At 38.3% G+C, this 17,505-nt stretch overlaps 2 protein-coding genes across 3 annotated transcripts in view; one reads left to right on the forward strand and one right to left on the reverse strand.

Moving 5' to 3' along the window:
* Positions 1 to 1,207, reverse strand: part of stxbp1a (syntaxin binding protein 1a) — a 29,684-nt gene extending 28,477 nt beyond the window's left edge. Inside the window, exons 1-2 of one of the 2 annotated variants that reach the window (XM_086095878.1) lie at positions 1,100 to 1,207; positions 511 to 645 (exon numbers count right to left, since the gene is read on the reverse strand). In XM_086095878.1, the coding sequence (XP_085952004.1) occupies positions 511 to 547 (37 nt within the window). In that variant the 5' untranslated portion in view covers positions 548 to 645; positions 1,100 to 1,207. The remainder of the gene's footprint in view (positions 1 to 510; positions 646 to 1,099) is intronic. The other variant, XM_086095879.1, reaches the window with a different exon arrangement.
* A 361-nt stretch (positions 1,208 to 1,568) lies between these two features.
* The window catches only part of niban2a (niban apoptosis regulator 2a), a 36,295-nt gene continuing 20,358 nt past the window's right edge, over positions 1,569 to 17,505 (forward strand). Inside the window, exons 1-5 of the mRNA XM_086095877.1 lie at positions 1,569 to 2,097; positions 8,480 to 8,610; positions 10,670 to 10,798; positions 10,894 to 10,999; positions 12,250 to 12,417. Coding sequence (XP_085952003.1) covers positions 2,043 to 2,097; positions 8,480 to 8,610; positions 10,670 to 10,798; positions 10,894 to 10,999; positions 12,250 to 12,417 — 589 coding nt within the window. The 5' untranslated portion in view covers positions 1,569 to 2,042. The remainder of the gene's footprint in view (positions 2,098 to 8,479; positions 8,611 to 10,669; positions 10,799 to 10,893; positions 11,000 to 12,249; positions 12,418 to 17,505) is intronic.

Raw genomic sequence — 17,505 nt, forward strand, 5'->3', positions numbered from 1 at the left:
TATGTCGAAAACACGAACCTCTGTGGATCTATTTTAAATTACACAGTGATCAATAGAATTAGAATTGCTCTTATTAATAGCCAATCAAAACAGAACCTCGTTTTCGTCGGTCAATATCCAGGCAGAACTATGCGGTGATGTGATGCAACGGTATCCCTTAACTAAACGCTGATAAAGGCTAAAAGGGCGTGCGTTATTTGCCCCCGAGCGTTTGTCCACCGTGTCACAGCAGGATTTCTACATCAGTCATCAGCTGGATATGATCACTGAAGCCAAACTGACATTTGGCGCATAGGCGTCGCAAAAGCACCCAGCCTCCTGCGGGTTACCTCTATCACTTTCACTGCTGTGCTTCACTACAGCATTTACAACGAGACGTCAACAGCACCACCGTCATCCTCATCCTTCTCAACCACTTGCATTCAGTTACTTACAAACGACCCCCAAAAAATTAATTTACGCTCTTAGCGCAATCATTGAGGCTAATTCGGAATAATAAAAGATTCTTACTCTCGCCGACCACCGCCTTTAATCCGATAGGTGCCATGATGGTGCCGAGTGTAGGGTCGAGTGCTTCCTCCCTCTAGTTCTCCTCCTCCGCCTCCTCCTCCTGGTGTTCTCCTCCTCCCATCACTGCGGAGGAGCCTTCACAAGGAGACATCAGAACGTATCCTTCCGCCATGCTCGCACCACTATTAGGGCGTTTGGACTAACTACTGCGTCTTATTTAGCTAAATGACACCTTTCATTTGACACGCTTAAATGTGTTTTAAATGAATAAATAAGTAAATACATAAAATAACACATACTTGGCTACATATTTGTGAATTATAATTTGGATTTGCACCGGGGCTGTGGAAATAACTACCCAGCCACAAAATTAGGTACCTGCAAAACCTAAAGACATCAAATAGAGCGACGGGAAAATATATTTTTTGTGCACAAATAGAACATTATGTCTTACTGACGGTTATGTCTTACTGACGGACCCCCCCCCCCCCCCCCCCCCGCACTATAGTGCACTATGCACTATAGAACTACATGTTATCTACTAGTGATGTAAAACTGCGCGATAGTAGTGGCTTTGTAAAATACTTACAGGCGTTTTAACATCTAGCACATCACAGGTAGTAGCTAATAGTTGTGCGCAGATGTCAACTAGTAGCCTATATAATTTTGTCAATAGTAACATGAACATGATCCGCCCTTGATGTACTATAGAGCGCAGAAACGTCACAGGAAGTTGCGCTATGCGCCCTAGTCTTTCCATTTATATTCGATAAAATTGCCTTACTACCGATGACAGAACTAGAACGCACTAGTTGGATATCAAATAAATGCATATGTCCCTAAAATAATACAGGAACTTTAGCTGGAGTAACGTTTGTAATATACAAGTTTGTCCACATGGGGGCAGCACGTACCTTTCTGCATTAACAAGGCATCGCCATGGTATTAGGTGAAGAAAAACTGCCGTGAATCATCTTCCATAGAGGAAACAATAGAACAGCCTTATTTTATTATAATGAGTCTGAATAGACACTAGGCGTGTATAAAACACATTGCCAAAGGTGCATTTATAGTCATAATGACATATTAACACCTCATATAGGTTGTATTCGTGGCCTCATCTTCAAACAATAGTGTGTACAAAGTATTTATTGATTGTTGTGGAGAAACCTAGCAGGTCGTGGCCACACCCAAAGCCAAGGCCGCCTTAACACGTTGGACCAGTGATGACTTCCAGAAGGTGTGTCCCGCCTTCCTGAATTGGAACCGTGCGTTCACCTCCTCCTTCTCCCCCTCGTCCCCGCCCGCCGCCGCCAGAGTGTTGTCACTTCGCCCAGTGCTCGGAACAAAACCTCACCAGAGACAGCAGCAGCGCCGAAGCCCCGCGACTCTCGAGGAGACTTTCGCCTTCTGGTTTAAGTCGAATTAATTGTGTTACTACTTGGGAATCTCGTCGTCGCATTCGACCAGGAATTTAGGCGCTTGCAACCGGTTCGGATTGTGACCGAGTTATTGGAGGTTCTGCTGCAACCATGGGGGACGTGGTTTCCTCTCACCTGGATGAAGGAAAGCGGGAGATGATTGCAGGTATGAGGAGGGAGTGCCTCAACAACACCTAATTTGGCACAAAGCCTAAACGGGAACGACATTTTGTTTGAGTCACAAATTTTCCAGCAAATACGTTGCTCGTGGTCGTAGCTTATAGCCCAGCATGTCAGTACAGTATGTCTTGAAATGTACTCCTTATTCTAAGGACTTTTTAGTCACGTTGATATTTCTGCCGATATTATCTTAGCGCCCAAAACAAATCAACAATAACTGACGATGCGGTATTATGTGACATTACTGCTCCTAGCAAGTGTCACCAGTCGCCACCTTTTGTCTGTTTAATATCACGATAAAAGCGTCACATTTTATGTTCTGCTCAAGCTTAAGAAAGAGTTGCTTTGCTCAACCGGCTGTGGGCCTTCTTCCCAGACATAATAAGTAGGTTTCCCAAAGGGGAGCATGTTTGTATATATTGGTAGTGGCTGCTATTTGAGTCTCAGATTGCTCCAACTGCCACTGTGGACCGTGTACATTCTGTGGGATTTATTTCAGCCAGGCGTAGAGTCTGAGTGAAACAGAGGAGACGTGAAGAGGCCGGAGTCTTGACTCAGGCTCGGAAAGAGGGAGCTTGGCAGTAGTTTAGGCTATAAACAACTAGGAGAGCGTTTTACGATTGCTCCAAGTCCAAGATCGGACATGAAAGCTTTTAGACGACATGGAAAAAAAGTGATGCTTCTTTGCACTTTTGAGCTGAATGATTCATCAACACTACAAACTATATAATTTTCTTTAATTGGGTCATTTTGCATGCATTTTTTTAAATTCATGTACTCGGGCATTTTAATAAAACAATTCATGCGACCCCCCACTACTTGGGCTACATTTCATGAAAAATAGGCCTACAGTACAGTAGTGTTTTGTTTTCTCGCTACAGGACTGGTATTTTCTTTTTATTCATTGTCCAGTGGCAATTAGTGACCTAGTGAGTAGATTAGCCTGTTTTGACTTTAATTGAATCATTTGTTTTAAAAGCTTTTGATTATCAATTAATTCCATGTTGTACAGTTGGGGGGGGGAAGCAAATTAATATTTAATATAAGGTCAAGGTCATTGTTATTTTTATTTTTCTGATCTTTTTTTTTATTTTTAAGTAAGCATATAGTTTTACCAATTTATTGCTTTGAAAGTCCAGATTATAAATTACCCATGCGTCTGGTATAACTGCATGTCTGATGTTTCTTCTAACAAAGCAATCTGTGTCAAAATCTGCAAAAAACTCGATGAATTATGATGACTTTATTGGCGCCAAACACTGTGCATACAAGTGAATGGAAGAGATTGACAGAGACTCCTGGTTAAAAAAAGATGGCGACCAGATCTGGATGTCCACTAGCCGAAGCTTACTCTTGTGGTATGTCTATGGGCTTCTTCTACAAATTGTGTCAATGGAATGCTGCACTGCCACATGCTGGCAGAGGCAATGTATTTTCTTGACTCTAGCGTGCACAGAAAGACTAAATATGTCTGTCAAATATCACAGTGTTGAATGCCAGCATGTGCAGTACATGTGTGATAAAACATATATTGGCGGTACAAAAGCAAAGAAGCAATGATTCTTGTGCAAGGCTCTTGCCAAAGAGCTGGTGTGGAACTTGGTATTTAAAAAAAAAAAAAAAAAAAACTATACTATTTAGGGGTGTGAATTGCCTAGTACCTTTTGATTCGTGTCACGATTGGATTCGATACCGATTAATCCCGATACGAATCTATAACTTGATTATTGCGATTATTATTTTTTTACTCAAATTTAGAAAATACTAATTACTAAACTTGTACATGTAGACTGTAAGATTTGTATGAAAATGTATTTATTTATCTGAAAATTCAGGCTTATAACTGAGCCACTGCATTTAACAAACAGGTTGCAGTCTGTTTCATGTCTGAGCAGCACTGAAATAAAATATTAAGGCTTAATGTTCCATTAATATAACATTCTTCCATGCTTAATGTGTGTATCCTAACCCTAAGTAAGACGTTTTTTTAAATATTCCCATAAAAAAATTCATGTTTAAAAATAGATTCCGACGCATATAGAATCGATTCGAGAATTGCGCTGTAATATCGCAATATATTGCCGAATCAATTTTTTCCTAACACCCCTAATACTATTGGTCAGTCCACACATGTGGACAGGGACGCTGCCTCTCCTGCCCGCGTTGACTGTACATCCCAGGTGGCAAATAGTGTAGAACATACACATGGGTACATGTCACCCATATTGTATAAAAACAACCTGCTTTTAGTACAAGAAACAGTAGCTGGTAGTGCATGCTTTTGACAATAGTCAGTAGATTGTTCATCTGAGTAGCTACTGTCCAGTGGAAAAGATGTCCCATCCTGAAAATGGATACACCAAGATTATCGGGCTGTGCCCTTGGACAAAGTGACAACAAGAAAGGGAATTCAGTCAGTTGAGTTTACACACATCCATTTTCACTTTCTCATATTGAATGTATTGAATGTAAACGTCTGCTACTCTGCTCTAGCCATTGGAGCACAGCCACTGGGCTCTCAAAAACAGCGATGCACATAATTGTATGCAGCCTAATGGATTGAGCAGGTTATGTATTTATGGCTGCTTAAATCTAATTTGCAGTCCATAACTTGACCTAATCCACACCTACTGTTTTAAAGTGGCCTATAAAAATCACAGCAATCATCAGCCTCTTTGATTGACACTGACAAAAGGTGAGGTTATGTTAATCTCATCCCAGACTTTCAAATGTCTTTTCTTGGCTTTCATGCCACTATCTACTGTGAATACATCTGGCTCATGTGACTTCTCATGGCACATTTGTAGTTGTTGATGACAAAACGCTGTTGTCTTGACTGAAAGTTGATCTATGCAGTCAAGCTGCAAGATGGAACTGCTGGTCTCAATTAGATCATCCCATTGAACCGTGGCCTTGTCTTTACAATTAGCTGCTTTAGCTTTTCGACATCCGCGTTTAACAGCATTGACAAGTTAATATTTTGTCCAGCATGTGGAAAGATGGAAAAACCTGCGTGTTTTCTTTCTTGTTTCGGCTTTACCATCAATCTCCCAGCAGGTTTTATTCTAGTTTAGACGGTGCCATATTTAATATTGCTGTCATTGGGCCTTTTCTGAAAATTACTTTGTTTATGCTGGTCCTGATTAGCCTTAATGTTTTGGAGTTTTAGCACCCATTTCACGGGTGGGCACTTGACAGCCCGCAAACGTTTGCTTCTATATGAGTATTTTTAGATGCCATTTGGTGTGGCGCGCTCTGTTTCAGATTACTTAAAACTGTGAATATATTTATAAATGAGTGTGAATAACAGAAGAATTCAAATTAAAATGAAGAATCCAAGGATGGAGAAGAGAAAACAGCTGTTCTGTCCTCATGTAACCTTCTGCAATTTGACCCATACAACCACCATCACCATCACCCGCTTACTCTTGGCTTTATTTTTGTGGCGCTTTCCTGACTATGATGTGTACACTGACTCCAAAGGGAACATTCTGTGTGGTCACAATGTAAATGGTAATCATTTTGTGAGTATGAGTGTCTGTGTCCCTGCTTGTAAGGGAGTATGATTTCTTCATTCTTGCTGTCGAATCACATTCTCACAGGATGATCCTCCCATTACCCCACATAACAGTTGCAACACACTCACTGTTAGTTTTAGAAAAGGTGTATAACATTGTGATCAGAACTTTCAAATTTGATCCAGACTAGAGCACCAAGGTGACATGCAAATGTTACAACAAAAAAATGTGCTTGGTTCATGCTCATGAATATACAAATGTGAATAATTAACACGCAAACAAGTGGATTATGGTAGACTGTGTGTTGATTAAGACAAAAATGGTTGAGTTGAGCTCCCCTTGCATAACTTCATTATAGTTGTGACTTGTCAGACCAGATTGATCATAGTGGTCAAAACAGGGTCAGAGTTAGTTGTGGGTCAGTTACAGTTTATCGTTTCAATGGCAGCCTTCCAACTCTTATTAGTAAGAGCTGGTAGTTGTTCCTCAAATATGTGTATGGACACAGTCACACAGTGAGGCTACATCAATGTTCAATGTATTAATTATACTCTACCTTATACCACAGTTGAGAACTTTTCCAAACAGATATTCAAGCCACAGTAAAATAAAAATTGAAAGATGCCATGTCTTCTAGATTGTATATATTTAAATGTCATGTAGTTCAGACTTTTAGGCTAGATTGTTGTGCTCTTAGTACTGTAAGAATTGCTGTTAATTGTGATTTACAGTGAGAACATCATGACCACCTCAAAAGAAAGCTGATAGTGTCGTTTATTCAGTCTCCTCCCTAGTGCCATCTGTGATTACTCTAATTGATATCTTTCTCAGTTTTTCCGAATAGCTGTGACATATTCTTGGCTACAATCATGGGTATTGCTGTAGTCCTACCATATGAAAGTTTTAGAGTTATTCTTATACAGTTTGATATCTATGAACGATAAAAATTATGAATGGATTTAGTACTTCACCCATCTGTGTGTCCTAGCAGGTGTCCATATAACATTCTAATAACAAATCAAACACTTTCTGAATAAATACAGGGATTGTAGTATGAACTACATAAAATGAATTATTCCTTTTAGCAGCATGGTGCCTTTGGTTTTAAGACATGTTATTGGTTCCCTAAACTGGAATGTTTTGCTTGCTTTGGCACAAAAAGGCATCCACTGGAAAATACAGAGTTTAAGCATTTTTGGACTGGACGACTGGTGATGGCACACATACCCTGGTGGATTCTGCTCTCAAATTCTTTCCGGATATACATATCCATTTAAAAAAACAAATTATCTTAAAAGGATAAGGCAGCAAGTATACCAGCACATTGTTTTTATCTCGCTAGTATCTAACAAAATGCTCCCAAACTGGCCTGCTTGAACTACAATAAAAATAACCTTGTGTCAGAGCTATTTGTGTATTTCTCAAACTGTCTTCCATTCTTCTTTGTCTGTGAAGATCTCCACTGCACTATACATAGAGTATATGGTGCTTTTATTAAGTTCTGGTGTCGCTGTTGTCTCCTCCACATTCTTCTCACATCAGTGCTGCCTTGTCAGCGCTTTCCTTCCTGCTCTCCAACTTCAGGTCACCTCCCTTCTTCCTGTTGTTCCTTCCTTAAACGTATCACAGTCAATACTGTCTGCTGCTGACTGGGCCAAACACATTGATTCTTTTTTTCCAACGCTTCCACGTGGGAAAGACACACATCCCCTCCAGTTAGTTTATTGGACGGACTGTTGAGGAAAAAGACTTGAAGGCAGCAGAACTGGGTCAAGAATGGAAACTGTGATGGGGCTTGATTGATCAGTAGAAGGAGGCCTGCTTTGTCTCCAAATCAGGGCTGCAACTGACAATGACTATTAGTATTTGGAAGATGCCCTAGAATTCCAAGTCTGAGTTTTGGCCAAACGTTAATCAACGTGTCTGTTACACTGAAGCTGCACATTGAAATGTGTCCATGTTTTTATCTTGTTTGGGGTTTTACTGTCGAAAGATAGCAATTAATCAAGTGTCCCCTGTTGGCCGGCTTTGTGTCAAATCATTATCAGCTGCTGTAACATTGCAACGATAGTTATCGTGCAGTCCACATGTTAGCTCAGGTAAGCTTTACAGTCTGCAACTCATGCACAAGACAGTCAATAATGATGCTGAGGAAGACATTTCATTAATCTACGTACAATATTTATCTACAGGCTGGCATAGTTTTACAGTAAATCTTGACTTTTAATGAAGCTAGATAGTGCTGCTTCTAACAATTATTTTATTAATTGATTGATTTGTCAGGGGGAACTGTTTAAAGGCACAGAGGTGGTTTCATCGTTTAATACGTATTAGGGCATTTATTGTAAATGTATTGTGACTATTCCTGTCATAATAGTTAGTGCTGTTTTGGAGTAACTTCTTTATTGTCTGTTTGTCAGACTCTAATTTGACTTTGAAACAGCCTAGTTTGCATCACTTCATTTGTTTCATTAGCCAATGGGGAAGTTGTGATGAAGCCTAACAAAGTGGTCACACAAATTAGGAATAATTAAATCTGAGAAATTATATTTACATTGCAAAATCTGTTTATCAGCTCAAATGAATTTTATCTGTGAAGTTGTCGAATTAATAGCAAGCCATTTGTTGTACCCTAAGACTTAACAACCAATCACAACCCTTCATTGAAAATTTGAAGAAAAAAAGTGTTCACATTAGTAAGAGACAGTACTGTTGTGGTTAATGTTTTCTGGATATGTATGGTTGGTTCACCACCAGCTCTTTCAGATTATTAAGATCTGATTAAAAGAAAGCTTAAGTGGTCAAATCTGATTTCCTAATGTATGTGTCTCTCTCTGTCTCGTCCTGCAGTGAAGACCGGAGATGTGATGAGACAGTTCAGTGACGTGTATAAGCAACAGTACGCCGTCGCTCTCTTCAACAGCATCCGCTACGAGATAGAAGGAGGTGGTGGGCCACAATCACAGTTGCTACACAGAAAGGCAAGTTCATAAAGAAGTTTTTCTGTCATCCAAGCCGAATTATTGTGTTTTTTCTATATGATTTGAAGGAATGAGCCATTGATCACAGTATGCAAAATGGTGTCTTGGTGACAATTGGCCACTTTGATTGGCTGTTAGCTAGTGAACTTAATAAATCACATGATTGATGTCCGCACGTCCCATGGCTGTAACAGGGGTTTATCTGATTAATTGAGGGGAGCATGTAAACGGCAGATCAGAATGGATCACGTCACATGTAAACAGGTAACCACAGATCTTCGATCGGAATGATTTAAATCGGAATAACTAGAAAGTCTCCAGGTAAGCCCGGCTTATGAGATAGTATGCAAAAACAAAGAAAATTGCATTATTGCTATTGATATAAGCTCATGTTGCTTTTTACTTGAACTGCTTGACTATAAGGGATGATCATGATTATAGATATGTGTGAATTTTATTTAATTAAACACTGACTGGATGGTATGATAAAAAAGAAATAACGCGCTCTTGTAACCCTGGCCACCCCAATGCCATTGTGTTTAGATAATGAAGATGAGCAACTATGAACCAGTTGCCAAGTGATTTGTCAACAAAGGCTGTGTCAGAACAATGTGGCAGAAATCCATGAATGAGGTCATTATTTGGGTTCTGTGGATCTGTCAGTCATATATACAGTGCCACAAAAGATTTTCGCTTCAGATGTAATTGGCCTTATACTAAACTAAACTTTGGTCTAGCAGGACCACTGAAGATTTCTCAGAAAGTAGGTAAAAGATGTTTTGTGGCAAATTTGAGATGAGCCCTTGTGTCCATTTTCATCAGTAATGTTTTGTTTTTCTTTTAGAACTCTTCCTTTTTGCCGAGTGTTGTTTTTACAGTTGAATCGCGAGGCCAGTGAAGCCTACAGTTCCTTTGCTAATTACTTTTTCCACATTGGGTGAGCTAGGATTGGATTAAAACAAAACTCTTTAATAAATTAATAGATCATTTTGATCTGTTAAAAACTACAGAAACCAGGAAGGTGGGAGATAGATAAAACTTTTTCATGTCACTGTAAAATGGTGAGCTCTCATCTATACAGCTCTGTATATCTTTAATCATGATTTTGGTGTCTGTCGTTACACTTTTCAAGCGGTAGAAAGTGGAGCACATTTCACAAATGATCAGAATAGTTGTAATTCTGTAGTGGTGTTTAATCTTGACTCATAATGTGAAGGACAGCTGCCTGTCCCTGTGACATAACCCACATGAACAGCATTAAATAATCTGCAGTATGTTGAGAACATCAAGTATTTTATGTGTGAAGCTTATGTACTGTGTCTTCTTGTACAACTTGACTTTATGCTTCTATCTATATCTATCTATCTATCTATCTATCTATCTATCTATCTATCTATCTATCTATCTATCTATCTATCTATCTATCTATCTATCTATCTATCTATCTATCTATCTTATCTATATATATATATAGATATATATATATATATATATATATATATATAGATATATAGATATATATATATATATATAGATATATATATATATATATATATATACATAGATAGATCTATCTATATGTATATATCTATATATATATATCTATATATATATCTATATATATATCTATATATATATATATATATATATATAGATATCTATATATATATATATATATATATATATCTATATAGATATATATATATATATCTATATAGATATCTATATATATATATATAAGAAATCTTGCAAATCTCATTAGTCACCGTCATGCAAAAAGGGTTTGTGGTACACACTGCTGTATATTGGAAATGACTAGACCAACAATACACAGTAGGTTGATTAAAAAATTTGAAAAGTAGTAAGCAGCTTATGTTGCATAGAACTTTGCTTTGACACTATCATTCATACCAAACCCCGCCTCTTCAAGAAGCCAGCTACAGGTTGAATTGATAAAGGGACAAATATCAATTTCACTGAATCTCCAAGACTATGGCATACAAGTTTTTGAATAAAATACTGCTTGTATTACAAATATGAATGTCTTTTTTTTTTTTAGGATCCTTTGGCTGGCCGTTTAATCTTTTCAGGAAATCTGTTCCAGTACCTCGAGGAGAATCGCAAGTGGAGAAATCGCTTTGTATCAGTGCCGAACAACTACAGCATCAACCTTTACGAGAGCAAAACAGTGGGTTCACTTTACTTCCGACATCACTTAATTATAAACTTAATTTTGGTGATTACATTTTTTTTCTCCATCCCCCCCCATTTCAAATTTAACAGGCACATGAGCGGAGTTTGCATCCCAAAGTAACCATCAACTGTGCCGGCTACAAGGCCCTGACCTCCATTGAAGATTACATTGAACTGCTTGATACCAGCCTTCCAGGTAGTAGACTGACGACACCTGTACAAAATTTCAGCGCTGCTATCATGCAGTCCATCTCTCTCCTGCTTTGAATGAATCATGCTCGTATGGCACTACGTATATAGCATAGCCACTGTGCATACAATGGGCCAATTGCAAACACAATAAAAGAGCTGTATATGTTTTTTGTTTTTTTTTATCATTGAACTAGAGCTCCGAGCAGCAAAAAAGGCCCTTGCAATCCTTGGGTTACTTACTTGCACTTTGAGGTACTGACACATAGGACAAGAACCCTCCAACCCTCTAAAATAGAAATGTATTAGCCAGGCCTTATGTGTGCAAAGTTTCATGAGCGTTCGCCTAGCTTTAGACACTAATAAAGCGCTCACTTTTCTTTGCAAACAGCACATCGCCACGGTAACGGCCTGTAATGAAATCAAAAGCCTTCAATAACTTTTCATCTTAAATGTCTTTTGATGAAACACCCAAAGTTAGAAGACTATCGGCTAAATTCTGTGGGAAGAGTTTATTAAAATTTGACCTCTGTAAAAGGCCAAAAATGGTGCCCAATAAAATAAAACAAAAAAGTCAAAATGGCAGACTTACTGTTAAGGTCTAGCAACATGCCCCCAAAAGGCTTTTTTGCAGGTCTTGGCCCGTTGCATATTATATACATCCCAAATTTCGTAAGTATAAGTTAAATTTTGGAGCAGCGGTGCTTTGTTAAAATGTACAAGAAAGCCATTTTTGAGAAACTGCACAGTAACCCTCAAATATAGTTGTCAGGATTGATATGTGTACAAAGTTCATGAGTTTTCACCTAGGTTTAGACCCTCAAGTCAGCATCGTTTTTCCTCTGCAAACGGCGCATCGCCATGGCAACAGCGTCACACATAACACGATCGGGTTCCATTAAACTTCTGTAGGAGGCTTTTACAGAGCCATTTTTTTGTACTCATGTACAAAAACTTTAATAACACAAATTTTCTGCCATGTCCCGATGTGTGTGCAGTTTGGTGAATTTTCATTCATGATGAGCATCTCAACGATGTGATACTTTGCGGAGAAAAATAATAACACTTCCTACAAAAACAATAGGGATCTCGCTGCGGTCGCTGCTCGGGCTCTAATTTACATGTCATTTTAATTTCAGAATGTGCTTACTGGCATTGCAGTTTGCAGTGGCGCAAGAACTGCACACTGTCACTAAGTTGTACAGGACAGTGCTATTTGCCATTTTCTAAATCATTTTGTCCTGTACCTCCTTTTAGATGTCAAAGCCAAATTGGGCAACAGTCCTTTTATCAAGTGTGCAACTCAGTTCCCCCTCATCCTGTGGCACCCATACGCTCGTCATCATTACTTCTGTGTTATGACTGAGAAGGAGCAGCAGAAATGGCATGCTGTCTTGCAAGACTGTGTCCGGCATTGTAACAATGGTAAGAAAACACAGGAAAAACTCAATTGAACAGTTCAAATATGCACATGAAATTATTAGCACTCCAATATTTGCTCAGTGGACAGGCTTACCGGGGAAATTAGGAGGCTTAATTTATATATTTCATTTGGCTTTGTGTTATTTCACAATGTTCTTTTTTCATCTTTTTGGCTCTAAACACTACCACAGTGGCTTTGAAATATAATGAACATGTCGTGCTTTAACTACAGACTTTCAGCTTTCATTTAAATGTTTTACTTACTAAATCAAGTGTAGAAATTACAACACTTTGTATATATGGCTTCCATTTTATAAAGCTACAAAAGTAATAGAACAACTAGCTCCTCAACTGTTCCATGTACAAATAGCAGATACAAGTTCTACAGTTCATGTGTGCTATTTGCTTTTGAAATCTTATGCTCTCAACTCTTGTTTGACAGGATTCAAACATATGTCACTAACAGTGAAGTAATCCATCATTGGGTAAAAAGTTCAAACAAACCCATTAGGTTTGGCAGAATGAACTGTGTGGCATATCCTTAAAAAGAAAGTGTTCCCAGTACCCGGGAATCAAAGGAGCCTTGCCAGTTATTGGTCAGTAGTGGTGTTGATCTGTATGAGGTGTAGGTGTTAAAGAACAATATGAATATGCTAGCATAGTAGCATTGGGGCAGGTTATACTAATAACGTAACAACAAACCGCGGAGAAAATGGAATTTACCTTAAGCGCTTTTACTGTCAACTTTTTTTTCACGTTAATGACTACAGGAGAATTTGTCTTTCTAACAAATTTGGTTGTTTCCCCTTTGGGGGTTTAAAATGAGTAAATTAGGAAGTTTTCTTGTTGCCCAAGGGGATTGTCAACATGATCCATACGTACAATACAATCACTTGTTCATCATCATTCAAACTGAAAAATGAGCGTGAAACTTATGCTGGCTAAATATCTGACAACGCACTCACGCCCAACTGTGACATTACACGTGAGCTGAGGTACACTGTAGAAAGAATGTCTTTGATCTGCTGCCATATCATGTGCTTGTGTCACAATTGTGGGAACAAAATGTTGTCAGAAACATTTTGTGTGGATCATGGGAGCTTTGAATCTATAGAACTGACACTGGTCAACGTTCACATTATTTCTGTGATGCGTGTAGGTCAAAGAATGGAAAAAAAGAGGCTGATGTTGCTCCAACTTTGTCCTCTAACAGAATTAGGAAAAAAATGTTCGGAGATGTCTCAACTTAACCATGTTACAAGCAGCCTTTGTGCTGTTGTTCTTGGATTGAATACAGTGGTTTACAATCAGTTAGAGGCGCATACTTGGCTAAAAAGGAATCTCAAACTGGCTGTCACACATGTTGTTGTAAAGGAAAGTTCAATGGAGGGGTCTAGGCTCAAAGCCATAACTTCTATGGCAATGTCCAATGGTGGGAAAAAAAGGAAAAGGGGAGCGCACAATGGGGTAGTCTTTTTTTTTTTTTTTAATAATGTGATGTCATGAATCATCAGCTGGACATCAGCAGTGATGAGATGTGGGTCAACTTAAGTTCAGAATACTTGATGCCATGTAGCATTTCATTAGTTACAAATACAATACATTGTGGTAGTTTAAAGTCTGCACAAATTAATTATTGACTTACAGTAATTTCTGGACTATAAGACGCTACTTTTTTCACTTGCATTCGACCCTGCAGCTTATACAAAGGTGTGGCTTATCCATCAGATCACAATGGGGCGCACTACAAAGGAAGCGCAAGTGCATCAGGCAGAGCAAAACAAACCAAGTGAGCCCAAATATGTGGGGGAAATTTCCGATTCTTAGATGCATCGCGTTACAGACATGGACGACTCTGAATCAAGCCACAAACGTCCACATTCCGATTAATAAATTATGTTAATAAAAGTATACAGAAGGTTAAAAATATTGCGGAACTCAGAAGCGCTGTACCGTCATCTCTCTGCACTTTGGGAAGCACACACGTCACACGCAGCGCGTGGCGCCGCACACAGACGAAAACAAACATGGATTATGCCAACCTCGTCGTGAGATCCAAAAAGCTGCTTTTAATTTAAAAGAACGTTCACGTGACGGCAACAAGATCAGTCCACGTTCACTGTGATAGCAGAGAAAAAACCTTATTGATGATGTAAGTAGCATGTATGGGAGCATTTTGTGTGACTAGTCTGTGACGTGTCAAGAAAGCTACAAACATTCTATAAAGTATTATGCCGCCTGAACAAAGGCTAAATTCAAAATAAAGCTTAAAAAAAGAATATGTTGATGCTATGTAATAGCCTTAGTACGCTTTTATTTTGAAGTTGGCCTGCATGGTGGCGTGACCAGCTGACGACAAGCTTGACTTGCCTTCTACACATTTTGGCTTGCTTTATTGTTAATTGTTATTTTAAAATTTGCATTGCCATTGCATGCCAGCATCAACACGTCGCCTTCCCGAAATCATATCAATTGCTAATTTAGGGCGCTAAGAAAGATCTAGATTATTACGCCGTCATTGTGTGATTGGTGTTAGCGGCTAGCTGCTAGCAGTGAGTACACATCTGTCTGCTTTTAAAGTACCGGTAGTCCGACAACTGTGGCTTTGTTATCTTTCTTTGCCTCTTTTTCAATGATGTGAACATAGGCTAGTTTGTCATCCACTCTCCATGTAGAAGGAGTATGTGCCTTAAATTGCAGTTTTAGGTATTTTTCTTTCTTTAAAAAAAAAGGAAACAAAGAAAGAAAAGATAATTAGAATCATTTTCATCCTCATTTTCTTTATAAAACATTTTTCCTTTAAACAAATAAAAACATTCATCTTAAAATATATTCTAAATGGACATATTTGACAATTTGAGTTGAATCTTGTTATTTAATGGGAACAAGTGTTTTATAAAATAAAAGGAAGACAAAATTCGATTTATCTTTTTTTTGCTGATCCCAAAAATGATCTGATACGTGATTCAAATCCGTGATCTGACCAAACCGTGAGGCTTTTTTGTATCCATTGCACCAAGTGATCAATACTTTGTGAGATGAATAGAAATGAGTAGTGTAAAAAAAAACTGCATCAATATACATAAATAAAAAATAGATCAATAATCAAATTGTAATTGTAATCGAATCGTGAGGTGTCCAAAGATTCCCACCCTTACCAAATACAGTAGGAGAGACAGAACGAGAGCGAGACAATTTGCGCCCTCATTATGGAAAAGAAAGTAGCGGGAACCCGGTGCGGTAACATTAAAACACCTGCGGCTTATAGTCGGAGTGCGGCATATATGTGTAACAAGGTGGGGGTGACAATCAGTGGTACTTTAACTCGAGTATTCCTCAAATTTAGCTGCCGCGGCTTATATTCAGGTGTGCCTTATAGTCCAGAAATTACTGTAACTATAATTATGGTCAGGTGTGCCTTATAGTCCAGAAATTACTGTAACTATAGTTATAGTCAGGTGCGCCTTATAGTCCAGAAATTACTGTAACTATAATGATCTATTACCAATCTGATATTTAAATCTTAGACTGAAGAAAATAAACATTATTAAAAAATAATTCTAATCATCTCTTAAATGATTATGTTAGATGAAAGAAAAATATTTTGACTTTATTTTTATTTTTTGCAGTTTCCTTTGGGGGAGTTTTCCTGTCACTCCGATGTTAACAAATCACGATCTTGGATCTGCAGTAGTAATGCAGTAGACCCCCACTATTCACGGGGATAGGGCCCATGAATAGTGAAAATCTGCATTTAACTGTCAGTCATTGGAAAAAAGAAATCAAATAATTGGGAGGGGGAAAAAATCTGCTAATATGCGAAGCCGCGGGTGCCAAACTGTGACTATGTCGGGGTCCATTCATTGCAATTTGTTTTGCTCTGTCGCTTTTACGCTTCCTTTATAGTGCGGTCTTGTGATCTGATGGATAAGCCGCACCTTTATATTACCCACAGGGTCGAATGCAAGTGAAAAAAGAGGGTCGAATGCAAGTGAAAAAAGAGGGTCGAATGCAAGTGAAAAAAGAGGGTCGAATGCAAGTGAAAAAAGTAGCGGCTTGTAGTCCTGAAATTACTGTAATTATCCACCAACAATTGGCAAACGTTAAAAATAATCAAACGTGAATGAATAGAGCCTTTATTCCTCCATTGAAGACCAATTGTTTAATAATTCACCTTGCAATAGAAATGTAAGTAGACTGAAACAATGAGTCCATTGTTAATAGACAAAGAGGTCAAATACTTCAAGTCTCAGGTAATGGACATACCATAAATATTTTTGATATGATACTTTGAAACGGAGTACAGCATACATAACATAGGTAACACATAACAGCTTTGCAACTGAATGAACTATTTGAAATGAGCTGCGTCACCAGTGAAGATGTGGTTGAGAAGTATTGCTTTTACAATTCAAACTTGTTCATTTGTTTGTTCATTGTTAATTCATTGAAGTTGGCAGAGTTATGCAAAAATGACACATTTGATTCCATGAAACATGGTGGTTTCAGATGTGCCCAAAAAGAACCCGTTAAATTAGGCTACAAATCTATTGGCTTTGGGAATCTATTTTGTATTTGATATATGGACTAGATAGGTGACAGCCTCTTGCAAACCTTTACCAGTTTCAGTAGACAAAGAATGCATAATGGGCCAACAGAACATGGTGGATAACTATTTTGTACTAAGTGACATTCTAGTTTGGTTACTGTCAAATTCTTAATCCATACGTAACCATATCATTGTATTTGTGTTTGGATATAGTTTTAAAACATACAGTTACATTTTTAGCATTGAGTTACACATTAGAACCTCCCTTTTTATGAAGGCAGGTCTTTGACTAGATCAGTGTGTTGACAAGTTGGAAATAAGAGACATGCCCAAGGATGTATAAACATTCTGTGATTACATTTTTGTCATGCTGTCATTCCTGTACGCACTTCTTAGCAAGTCACCTTTCAGTGTGTTGAGGAATTCTCCATGCAAACTTGTCTTCTTGCATGATGTGTTGACAGCACATTACACAGGCTGACTGAAAGGTTTATTTTATCATACAACACAACCACTCACTATCCTGCCATGGTTTAACAAAT

This window comes from Leptonotus elevatus, chromosome 15 (assembly GCF_054856555.1).
Source record: "Leptonotus elevatus isolate MCC_2025b chromosome 15, RoL_Lele_1.0, whole genome shotgun sequence".
NCBI classification, from domain to species: Eukaryota; Metazoa; Chordata; class Actinopteri; order Syngnathiformes; family Syngnathidae; genus Leptonotus; species Leptonotus elevatus.